General features: G+C 45.2%; 1 protein-coding gene across 2 annotated transcripts in view; it reads right to left on the minus strand.

Annotated features, from left to right (window-relative positions):
- ASAP2 (ArfGAP with SH3 domain, ankyrin repeat and PH domain 2) overlaps positions 1 to 12,807 on the minus strand; it is a 172,066-nt gene that overhangs the window by 103,657 nt on the left and 55,602 nt on the right. For both annotated transcript variants that reach the window (XM_069495255.1, XM_069495254.1), the window contains exon 2: positions 6,370 to 6,442. In XM_069495255.1, coding sequence (XP_069351356.1) covers positions 6,370 to 6,442 — 73 coding nt within the window. The remainder of the gene's footprint in view (positions 1 to 6,369; positions 6,443 to 12,807) is intronic.

Genomic DNA, 12,807 nt, shown 5'->3' on the forward strand with positions numbered 1-12,807 from the left:
CAAGGATGTGAGGATTTCTCTAGGACATTCAGATGGAGGGTAAAGAGGGGCTACCATTTTTAGCAAGAATGCTCTGCCAAGTCTTTAAGACAGACTACTCCTAAGGAAGTGAAACTGAAAGTCTCCTGCTTCCTTCTTGATAAAGATGAATTTTTCCACCCACAGACATGTCAAACACAGCTGAAAAATGTTAGCCTCCACTTCCCAGGCAGGAACACCTTTGGGCTGAGACAGAGCTTGGCAAATTTTAGACTACTGAGGGTTTTCAAATAAATATGAACTCTTGGGTTGTTTTGTTTTGTTTTTTTAAGAGGTCAGCTAGCAGTTCATCATGAGTAGGAAAAACTATTGTAGAAATAGATTCTCAACAAATCATTATAACAACTGTTTTTACAAACCTGTACACAAGACATTCCAGAAAATACATCTGGCTGGGTTGTCATCCTTTTGAAAACTGGGAACAAACATAATATACTTGCTATTGTGTAAGAACACTATCATTTGTATATACGTGGGTCATACTGACGCCGTTTTGGCCCACTCCAATGTGTATAGTGGGGGTGGGGGAGCAGGTTCTAAGGTTAATTCTCAAAGACCAGTGCTACCTCCTGGGAGCTTTTTTGAAATATTCAGGCTCCATCCCAGACCTGCTGAACCCAAAACTCTGAGGGCGAAGTTTGGCAATCCCTGTTTTAACAAGACCACCAGGGGATTCTGATACACTCTGAAGTTTAAAACCACTTGCTCTAATGTAGGAGTTGGCAAACTTTTTCCTAAAAAGCCAGAGAGTAAATATTTAGAGTTTTGCACAGCACTAATCCCATCATGAGTACCCCACCCTCATGACCCCATCCAAACCTAATTACTTTCCAAAGGTCCCAACTCCAATCATCATATTGAGGGTTATTGAGGCAATATTCAGATTATCGTGTAGGTAACATGGTATGATGGTAAAAACCGTTCTTAGCTAGCAGGCCATAAAAACACACATGGCTGGTCATAGTTTGCTGACTCCTGCTCTAAGGCATCTTAAATCCCCCATCTGTATAAATCCATGTAAATCCTCACATTGCAGACTATAAGGTCTGTCATAATATATACACTGTTTATACCTAAAATTTTAAGTTTGCTTCTCCTACACTATGATGACAGTCTAAGAACTTACAGCAGAAACAAAATAATATACATACAACTGAGTATTTATTGGGCACCTACTATGTATCTGCCCACTCTGTGCCAGGCACTGCAAAGAACACACAGGAAGAGCTGCCATGCTTATCCTGTATGTGTCCAAAACCACACCTGTCACTTTTTCATGTTATCTCAGTTAATGCTCACTGACATTTTACAGATGAGGAAATTGAGGCTCAGAAAGATTAAACAATTGTCTAATGTCACAGACTTTCTAAGTGGCACTCCTAGCTTTTAATCCAGGCTCCTTGGATTCTAATATTGATATGCTCTTTATCCTAAACTGCCTTGTCTCCCAGAATTGGTCCTTGACCTCAAGGGCTTGCAATTAATTAAGAGGCAAAGATTGACACAAAATTTTTTTTTTTTTTTTGAGACAGAGTCTTGCTTTGTTGCCAGGGTTAGAGTGAGTGCCATGGCGTCAGCCTAGCTCACAGCAACCTCAAACTCCTGGGCTTAAGCGATCCTACTGCCTCAGCCTCCCGAGTAGCTGGGACTACACGCATGCGCCACCATGCCCGGCTAATTTTTTTTCTATATATATTTTAGTTGGCCAGATAATTTCTTTCTATTTTTACTAGAGATGGGGTCTCGCTCTTGCTCAGGCTGGTCTCGAACTCCTGACCTTGAGCGATCCACCCGCCTCGGCCTCCCAGAGTGCTAGGATTACAGGTGTGAGCCACCACGCCCGGCCTGACACAAAATTATTAGAGAATAATAAAGAGCAATATGTAAAGTGTTAACAGTCCGTGTGTATCAAGTACCCTTTAATTTGTGGCTGAACAGAAGAGTCAAAATCGATTCAACCCCAAAACCATAAGAATTCAGAGGTGAGGTGTAGTAGGGACACCTTTCCCCCAAAGATGTCCACATCCTAATCCCTAGGACCTGTGAACATATTCTGCTACTTGGCAAAAGGTAATTGAAATTTTGGATGGAATTAAAGTTGCTAATCAGCTGGATTTGAGACAGGGAGATTATCCTGGCTATCTGGGGGGGCTCAATGTGATCACAAGTGTCCTTAGCTATGGAAGAGGCGGACAAAAGGATCAGTGTGTGCTATGAGACTAAGTGTGTCCCCCCAGATTCATATATTAAAGCTGAACCCTGCAATGTGATGATATTTGGAAATGGGGCCATTGGGAAGTAACTGGGTTCGGAGGAGGTCATAAGAGTGAGGCCCTAGAGATGGGATTAGTGCCATGGGATTAGTAAGAAGAGATGGCAGAGAACTTGCTTGCTTTCTCTCTCTGCCCTGTGAGGCCGTGATGAGAACACAGCCATCTGCAGGCCAGGAAGGGAACCCTCACAGAACCCAACCATGCTGGCACTCTGATCTTGGACTTCCAGCCTCTGGAACTGTGACAAAATAACTTTCTGTTGTTTAAGCCACCAGTCCGTGGTATTTTGTTATGGCACCCAAGCAAACCAAGTGTCACAGCAATGTAGTATGAGAAAGACTCACTGTCCATGGCTGGCTTTGCAGACAGAGGGGCCACAAGCCAAGGAATGCAGGTGGCCTTCAGAAGCTAGAAAATAAAGACATGGATTTTCCCTGAGAACCTCCAAGAAGGAATGCTGCCAACACCCTGATTTTAGCTCAGTGAGATCCATGTCAGACTTCTGACCTACAGACCTAAAAGGAAGCTTATGTCATTGTAAGCCACTCAGTTTGTGGTAATTTGTTACAGCACCAAGAAGACACTAATACATGAGAGAGGCAAAGAAGATTAATGCTGGATCAAATCTCACCTGGACAGAGACAGGTGGGGAAGGAAGGATGGGTCCCACCCAGGTGACAAGTCTACAGCCCAGGGTGGGGCCATGGGGCCACCACACGGTCACAAAGAAGTGGGAGGCCCAGCCTGGAGCAAGGGACATTGGAGCAGATCAGGAAAGGAGGCAGGAAAGTCCCGGTCCCGAGGAAATTAAGGAATGTGAGACAGGAACAGGAATATGGCAGGATGAGGCACAAATGCTAACTTATTCTCACCGTTCTTTTAATCATACATAAAATGAGTGTTCTTCCCATACAAGGAGTTGCCTTGGGATGTTTCCTTCACAATCAAAACACTGTGGGGAACTTCTCCTTTGAAACTAACTGCATTAAGAGCCAATGATTACTCCATAGTCATGACACACCTAGCCAACTGTGGTAGCCACAGCTTAGTCTCTTAAAATCTGCCTGACTTATTTCTGACATCTAGTTCTAAAAAAAAAACTTAATCTATCCTTAGATTCTTCTACTAAATATATTCAAAAGAATGTGCTACTAAAAGCAGTTCTAGAGAAGAGTTCCAAAAACACTGTGAACGATGTCAGCATCACGGGAAAAAGTACAGAGTTTCCTCAGGTGACTTTTTTGAAGACAACACTTGTTCTGAAATAAAGATTTCAGATCAGTACTCTGGCTTTAAAAAAAAAAACTCCGACCCACGACCTTACAATAACTCAAACTTGGCATGACATAATAGGTGATGAAAAGATAACAAAGGTAAGAGACCCCCTCCAGGATCCCAGGCAGCCTGCTGTATGTGTGGTGCCTCGGAAAGGACACGGGCCCTCTCATTCACTAGCTCTGTGGCTTCGAGCAAACTTCTCAATTCCCCTGGGCCTCAGTTGTCCTCTGATAAAGTGGCAAATGCCATTTCAAGCAGACAGAAGAGCATGTGCAGAGGAAAGAAGGCACAAAACATGGCCCATTGGGGAAACTGCAAGCTTTTTCAAGGAAGGGCACAGAGGAATCGGGAGGGAACTCTGGATAGGTGGTCTGGGTCCAGGTGACTCACAGGAGCTTGGATCCTGGCTGGTGTTCAGCAGTATTTACTCGCCTTAGGCAATACTGGGGCAGTGATCAAGGGAGGCCGTGGCAGTTTCACAGATGGTGAACTTGGAAAGGTTAAGACCAATAGCCTCTCACAGTCCACAATGGCATATTACAATCTTGGGATAGTTCTGTAGCATAAGAACCCTGTTCACCTGTGCTTTTCCCAATCTCCCTACCATTCTAAAGCCCACAGAGGCCTTCTTCATCTCTCTCATGCTGTGCAACTTACTTCCATGAACTTCAAAGAGGGCAATGAAAAAATGCTACAGAGATTTAAGCAGAGAAATAACATCACTGGGTTTGCATTTTAGGAAATTACTCTGCGGGCAGGGGAGCAGGAAAAGGAATGAGGTTTGTGGCACACGCTCAGCAATATAGGTCAGCAGGCAAATTAGACAGAAGTGCTGTGAAGTTCTTAAGGCTAGCCTCCTGACACCAAAACACCCTTCCAATGCATGTTTATTTATAAGCTGCGCCGCCAGCTGTGGGGCTAACCTTGGGAGTCACACCAAGTCCCTCTTCTGGACTAGCAGTAATCACACAGCCAATGTTTGCACAAGAAGCAGAGTATTTCATTTTTATTTCTGATAAGAACAGCTTTTTCAACATATGACTATAAAATCTTTTTTTAATCCGACCAGAATATGAAATATCCCTTTTATATAATATATACAATATCCCTCAAATTACAAACTCAAAATGCCCAAGTGAACACAGTAAAAAAAAAAAAAAAAAATCTCCCAAGATACTTTTTGGATTTGGTACTTGTCAACAAAACTGAGCATCTTCTTTCTAAATAATTTCTTGAAGTCTTGAAGATAGTCACTCAGCATGCCAGACACCGCAAAGATGTGGTGGCTTCGAAACAGAGCAGGCCCCTGAACGCAGCCCTGAATCAGCAGAAAGACAAGCAGGGTCCTAGCTCTGGCTCTACAGACATCTCAGGAACACCCTTAACCCGCGAGTCTGAAGACTCCTTGTTTGTGTAACAAAAACGGGCTGTTGTCAAGATTAGCATAACATACAGAAAGCATAAGGTACACAGAAAGTGTTCAAAGAAATAAAAATTATTTCTCCCTCTTCCCTCATCACTTTATCGAAGAAAAGAGCTAGAGGCCTTTTCATATTAATTTTAGAATCAGCTTGTCAATTTCCCCTGCTAGAATTCTGATTGGCATTGGGGTGGATCTTGAGATCAATTTGGGGAGGAATGACATTTAACAATATAGTCTTCCAACCCACGTACATCATATATTCCTCACTTCAGTCTTTTTAATTTAGGTTAGCAGCAATTTATAGGTGTCAATGTAGAGTTCTTGCATATCTTTATTAAACTGGTTGCTGAATACACTTGGCAATGCTCAATTGTAATATCATCTTGCACTGGGGATCATACTGGACCCCTCACGATGGTGGCTTGCACAGCCCTAATCAAAGGAAAGTTAAGACTGGCTATGGGAGCTTGTGCTCACACTATTACAACTGCGGGGGTGGGGGCGGCAAGTGTCAGGTGGAATGTGCGCTTCCAGACTATTCCACTTCCTTCCTGACATCACGACCACCGAAGGCATTCCCTGTCCTCCTGCTCCAATTACCACTTTTGCTAAAGGGAGACACCACAAGGATGAAGGGACATGGTACAGACATCAATGGGCCCAACCGCTGCTGTGGGAACAGACCCTGGGCCCTCAGCACCCAAACTCTTTCTGCACCTTGGCAGGGGCACGCTCCCACGAGCAATCCTTCAGCCCTGTTTCAATCTCTCAGGCTTCCTCACAGTTCCTTGTCTCCCAAGGCTGCCGCTTTCTTGTTTCTGAGTAAAACTGTATCATCACTTATTGACTTTTTAGAAATATTTTCTACCACTTGTAGGATTTGTGCTTTTATGTTTTTTCCAAACATACTTATAATTCTATATCAAATATTACTTTAACTAGCTGATTATGCTTGTATATTCATTCATTTTCTTCCGAAACTAGAAAAGGCAAGACCTGGATAAGAGAGAAAGAGAAAGGGCACCCTGACATGATTAACAGCACAAACCAAATAACAGAGGCAGGAATGAGCCTGGTGTCCTCACCATGTAGGACTGCACTCCAGGAGATGGGACGCATGACAGGGGACAGAGTGTGGAGGGGAGAATGGAGGATGAACCCCCACACCTCAATAATAGAAGTGGCAAAACAAAACACTCTCATCAAAAATAAACATCCCAACTCACCTCTATATTTGCGTGCCCAGAAGGAGGAGTTTAGTTCATTAACTCATTCAAGGTGGTCAATATTAGGACACCAGGACTTCAAATGCAATGTTTTTCACACAGAAACCCCCAGGGAAGAATGTATACTCACCCAGCCCGGAGATGTTTATTGCTTTCACAGATTTCTTCATTTTGTAAAGAACCATCCGGTCCACGTCCAAAGCCTAAAATATAGAGAATATATTCATTAAAATGTTTTCACTTAGACCACAACTACCAGAGATCGGCCATGTGAGGCCTTGGCTCAGCCAGGCCCCTCAGGGCAGTTTCTGTGGGACAAATCCTCAGCATGGTGTGGACGACTGGTTTTCAACTCTCATGGAACAGAAGCTTTGCTGGCAATTACTAAAACCAGCTCCTCCCCACAAGCCTCATTCTCTTGAAGCAGTGAGCTGCCTCCTGCCCCCAGCACCTGCTGGACATTAGCCCTCTGCCATGAAATGAGTTAAGCTGAACAAATGCTGCTTCCACCACATCTCATTCTCCCTGGGTACCAACAAGGCTCCAGGATGTGCCTGTCTGCCAGGTGTGCCCTTGGTGCGCCTTCCCCTACAGAGGGAAAGGCAATGTGGGAGACACAGAGTGCCCCACCCTGCAGAAAGCCTGGACAAGCAGGCTCCAAGAGACGGCCACCTTGCAGGATCAGACCTGCCGCATCCAGAGGCAGCGTGGTCTAGTGGGAGGCAAACTCACTCTGGCTTTAGAAAGACCCAACATTAATTTGTTTGTTAGCTGTGTTAGAAGGCATGTTCCTAATCCTTTCCAAGCCTTAGATTTCTCTTCCAGAAATTGGTGGTAACAATACCAACAATGCAGGATTGAATTAAAAAGACACACTTACCTATTTACTATTCAGCAAATATTTATAGACCAACTACTACATAATAGTAGTATATGGCACATAGTAGGTGCTCAAACACTATTTATTCAATGACTAATCACACCTAGAGATTTAATCATACCTCTGCTTTCACAAAAGATACAAAGATAAAATTTCCTTTTAACCCAATTAAACAACATAGAAACACAAAGAGTGTCATTTTTTAATTATGATGGGAGGGAGAGAACATGTGTAAAGTGGGACAGTGACACCCATCCCAGGCTTCCTGTAAAGACTAAATGAAGCACCCAGCCTCATAGTTGGCACGTAGGAGACTCCTGATAGCAGTTTTACTACCCATTGGGAGTTTTGATCATAAACACTACAACAGCCTATCCCCTGAAACAGAGCAGAGAATGGAGGAAATGGAGTCTGGACTTGAGCGTTCCTGAATCACCTCTTGAATCCGTTTTCAACAGCACTATTTTTAAGTCCTAGTTCTTAGGTCACAATGACAATCTTATTGGATGCTAAAAACAGATGTCACTAGTGCTGGCAATTTTAAAAGGAAACATGATCACAAGGCACCAGACACTAGACAGAGTGGTTACGATACAGAGAGAAGTTATAATGATGTCGTTACCCATTTGTCCAAACCCACAGGATGTACAAGACCAAGAGTGAGCCCTAACATAAAGTACGGGTTTGGGGGAGAACGATGTGTCAGTGTAGGTCCACTGGGTGTAAGGAGTGTCCCACTCTGGTGGGGGACATTAACAATGGGGGATGCGGTGCTGGTGGGGAGGGGCTCGGGGGATATATGGAAAGTTTCTGTATTTAATTTTCTGTTTCATTTTGCTGTGAACCTAAAACTAAAAAGGTCTGTTTTTAAAAGGCATTATTTTCTGCCATACTGTAGAAAAGAGAAGATAAGGACTTATACAAGATAGTCAAAATCTCTTATATAGAGTTAACTCCTATTTCCCTAAGTGGTTCTCTCCAATCCATTCCTAACCTTCCTTTGAGATACAAAAGAGGACTTGGAACAGTAAATAGCCCATGGAAATAACTCTTGAACTCTCTCTCAAAGTCTCACTGCTTTTCCTCCCCAGTCTGCCAGCAAACAACATCCTACAACTCGGGCACTGACCCCCAGGCCCCTGCCCAGCTCTGCCAGCGCCAGCAGGCGGACTGAGGGTGCACTCAGGGCTGTGACAGAGAGCACAGCTCGCGCACAGGAAGATACAAGTTCAATGTGCTCATCGGGTTCCCAATCCCAGGAGAGGTACCATTACGGAAAAAAATACTTGATCTAAGAAACATCGGGCCTCGCACTATGATAGAGCTTGGTCCTGCCCAGTCTGTGCAGTTGCCTAGAACAGGATCAGACCCACGTTCTAATGATAAAAGCCGCTCCTCTCTCTAAACCTTCCCACACACAGCAGAAGATACTGGCGGACAGCAGCCAGCTGGGCTGCCTGGGAGCACCGTACGCCAACCAACATTCCTATTCATGTGCCAGGAGGTGTAAAGGGAGGAAACTTCACATATGAAGAGGAAAAACACACAACAAGGGTTCCAGGGGCATCTCCCAGCCCGGTCACTGTAAGGCTTCCTGATGTCCTCAGAACAAGCAGCTTTAAAAACCTAATACCCTGAGCCCTCCTTGGTACTCCAGTATCACCTCCCAACATTCTCCCACTTCCACCTGTGCCCTGAGCTCCTGTCATAATGAACTACCTGCTGCTCCCCTCACTGTGCCGTCCACTCCTCTACACCCAGCATCTGTACACTCTTGGCTCCCTAGAACATCCTCCCAGCAGCCTCCTCTCAGCCCCAAACTCCTTTTGCAAATTGGTTCAGGGGCGTTTCCTCCTCCCGAAAGCCTCTGATACCCCCCACCGCTCCCCCAGTATAGGCTAGGTACTCATCCTAGGTTTTCCTGCAGCACCCAGCGCTAGTGTTTCATCTGATAAAATGTACTGCACACCTACTACGTGCCAAGTACTAAGCCCAATACCATGGTAATATAGGACACTGCCCATGCCTTTGTGGAGTTCACAGTCTAGCAAAAGATAATGCACTACACAAACACAAAGGACTCACCGTGTACAGTGAACTGCTTTTTTCACTTGACAGGCTCTGCTCTAGACCTGTGCTGTCCACTCTCGTAGCTACCAGCCACATGTGTCTGCCGAGCACTTGAAATGTGGCTAGTGCCACACGTTAAAACAGTAATATTTTGGACATCTTAGGTCACATAAAATATTAATAAAATCAATCTTACTGATTTTCTTTTTACTTTTTTTAATGATCTACTCTAAGGTCATCGTATCCTCTGTGTCTACCAGAGAGGCTGCCATAGAACTGACTCAAAAAACAGCTCAGTAAATGACTGAGATCAAAAGACAGGCAGAGGCTCAAAGGCCAGGCAACGGTGCTTCCCAGAGGGGAGAGCTGTACTTGAAGGTTGCTCAGGCCACCGTGATGGTAACGGATCAGGGCAGCCGGGAAGCAGATTCCAGGAGAGGCTACCCCAGGATGAGGGAACTGGCTGGAACTCAAAGTTCAAAACCATCTGGGCTCAGCACTGGGCAGCAGCCACTCTGGAAAGTTAGCCAGGGGGATCTGTTCTGCCTCTCTCAACCTGACTCCACTCGAGGACACTCTGACACTCCCGGAAAGGACAAAGCAATCTTGTGTCTACAGGAGTGTGGCTCAAACATGGTGAGAAAGGTGGATATTGGAGGGGAGGTACGCATCAGCGTAGAAGGCTGATCACAGATGACACATACTTTATCACACAGTTGAACTCTGACAAATTTCCTCTCACATTCCATTGTGGGACACACCCCTCCCAGATCCTTCACTGCATGAAAGTCTTGTAAAACTATACCACCTTGTAGAATCTTCTACCTCGGTCATTAAAGGGGAAGTAGTGTTTCTGAATGCAGGGATGAGTGGATAAACACTAACTGCTGCTTTTCCACAGTGTTAAGTAGAGGTTGGAAATAAAGGCAGAGGTAATTTTTAATTAAAATTGCAAGAGGGAAAAGTAATTACCTCCCCACTCAAAAACACACCCTTCATTATGGTGCATATTTATAGATAATTAAGATCAAACTTGGTCAGGGAGAGAAGTCAGAATGATTGTTTAAGACAGTACTAGAAAAAGCCTTGTGTCAATTACATGTAAACACAGCACTGGAATCTCAAAGCAACAAAAATAACAGAACCTGAGAGTCTCCAGAAAGCAAGGTGTCCGCCCATCAGGCTGAGATTTCCAAGCAGGTGAGGCACTGGCCTACTGCCCTCTCCCCCACCATCCCCCCAAAAATCTACTGAAGCTCAAGAGAAGGGGAAAAAGCTGCAACTTTTACCAGAACTTATGTGTAAGAACTACAAACACAGGCAGAAAACCTAACAGACCATAAAGACCTAAGCAGGAACCGTGAACAGCTCAAGTCTGGCCAAAGTGACTCCGAGGAGCTGGGTGGGAGCTGACCTTTATTGCGTAAAACAGGCTTCACAGAGTAAATATGTCACATAAACAAGACTGTGGGGCTGTGTCCAAAATATTTCTAAGGAAAATACACTGTTTTCAACCACTTTAAAAGTACGTCTTCGGAGTCCCCAAACCTTGTTCTATGAACAGCCATTAGGTCCTCTTTAGTCACCAAAGCAGCTCTGCAGAATCCGGCCGCTCGAGTGCTGGTCTCTGCATGACCCCCAAGGCTGTCCCTCGGCCACCGGACTCACCCAGGAGGCCCTCGCTCTCTTCCCCCATGGGCTCGGCATACGTCACACCTTCCTCCCCTGTGGGGCACACCCCACCCTGGGTCCCCAAAGAACCCTACAGGTGTCTCCATCCTATGTCATGAGAGGCTGGACAGTGTAGCCCAAGTCCACCCTCTGAGGAGGTGACCTGGCTCGGGGGTGGGCAACAATGATCTATGGGCCAGCTCTTCTATGTCCAAGAGCTAAGGAGTCTTATAAATGGCCATTCCCAATTGACATGAAGACCAACTCTGAACCCCAAATAAGAGAAATATTATCCCCCCAAAAGAATTCTACTCTGCTCATTAGTACACCTGCATTTCCTTATTTTGAATTTGATTAATAAAGAATTTGTGGAAATTTACTATCTCTCTTATTATCTAAGTACCTATATAATATCCTTGATTTTGCCTCTAGGCCTGCAAAGCCCAAAATATTTACTATCTGGCCGATTACAGAAAAAGTGCGCCAACCTCAGCCTCAAGGATCCACAGGAGTCCAAACCAGGGGGCACTCGCTACACAGCGCCAGTTTGGTCCCAGCACCCGTTGGTCTCAATTCATGGCAGCAAGGGGGCCCTTCATTCTTGGAACACAAAGATGCTGCCCTGGGGAGGGAAGGAGGGCTGCAAACCGCAGGCTGTCCCCATGCAGGCAGCCCCCACACACTCCAGCCTCCTGTGCCATCGCATATCCCCTGTTCCACTGACGAAGGGCCAGCCTGAGAGGAAGTGACATTTCTGAACGACAGGAGACAAAAGCAAAGCAAAACAAAACACACCCCAATCTGTGCCCCAAGGGTCGCTCTGCCAAGAAGAGTCAGACACACATTAGGATGGCAGCTCTGTGTCATCACATATCTGACTTATCAGAAAATAATACAGAATGTTAATGATCGTGTTAGATATTTCCAGAAGCCTTTCGGGAGGCACAGACTCGCACTGTGGTCTGCAGGCTCGGTTTAAAGCCAAGCAATAATGGACCTACCTCCTTCTGGGAATAAAGCCAGGCCTGAAGAATAGCAGGTGTCACTAGGAATTAAGATCAAATAAATATCCACGCTAAATCACAGCTGTGGAAAATGTGTGCATAAGGACAAACAAGAAGGGCATTTTGGTTTTATCTAAAATAACTGAAGTTCCTTGTAGTATACACAAATCAGCAACAGAAGATGCACACAAGGATGTTCATAACACTCTTCAAAACAGCCCCAAACTGAACACACCCAAATGTCTGTCCATGGTAAAATGGAAAAACTGTTCTATTTTCATACAATACAGTGCTACACAGCAACAGAAAAAGACACTTCACCCACCCAGAACACGAGTGAATGTGACCAAAATGTTAAGCAAAAGAATACATGCAATATAGGCAAAACTAAATTGTTTGCGTTTAGGGATGTACATATTTTGCTGGCAAGAAGATGGTGTGACAGGACAGTGGCAACCTCTGAGGGTAATAGGATGGGGCGGGCCTGCAAGGCGCTCTTGGAATACTGGCTGTGGCCAGGGGACCAGGTGATGGCTTTATAATGCTAATTCTTTAAATGCTGTGTGTGTGTGTGTGTGTGTGTGTGTGTGCGCGCGCGCGCATATATATAGAACATATATATTTTTAATACATGTATATGATATGGTTTGGATATCTGTCCCCTGGAAATCTCATGTTGAAATTTGATCCCCAGAGTTGGACGTGGGACCTGGTGCGAGGTGTCTGGGTCATGGGGGAGGATCTCTCATGAATGGCTTGGTGCTGTCCCTGTGGTAATGAGGGAGTTCTCTCTATCAGTTCACCAGAGGGCTGGGTGTTTAACTGTGTGCCCTCAAGGGTCACATGCCCTCCCTCCTCTTGCTCCCTCTCTCACCATGTGATAGGCCGGCTCCCCTTCCCCCTCCTCCACCATGAGTGCAAGTTCCCTGAAGCCCTCACCAGA

Source organism: Eulemur rufifrons, chromosome 19, assembly GCF_041146395.1.
Source record: "Eulemur rufifrons isolate Redbay chromosome 19, OSU_ERuf_1, whole genome shotgun sequence".
Classification (NCBI taxonomy): domain Eukaryota; kingdom Metazoa; phylum Chordata; class Mammalia; order Primates; family Lemuridae; genus Eulemur; species Eulemur rufifrons.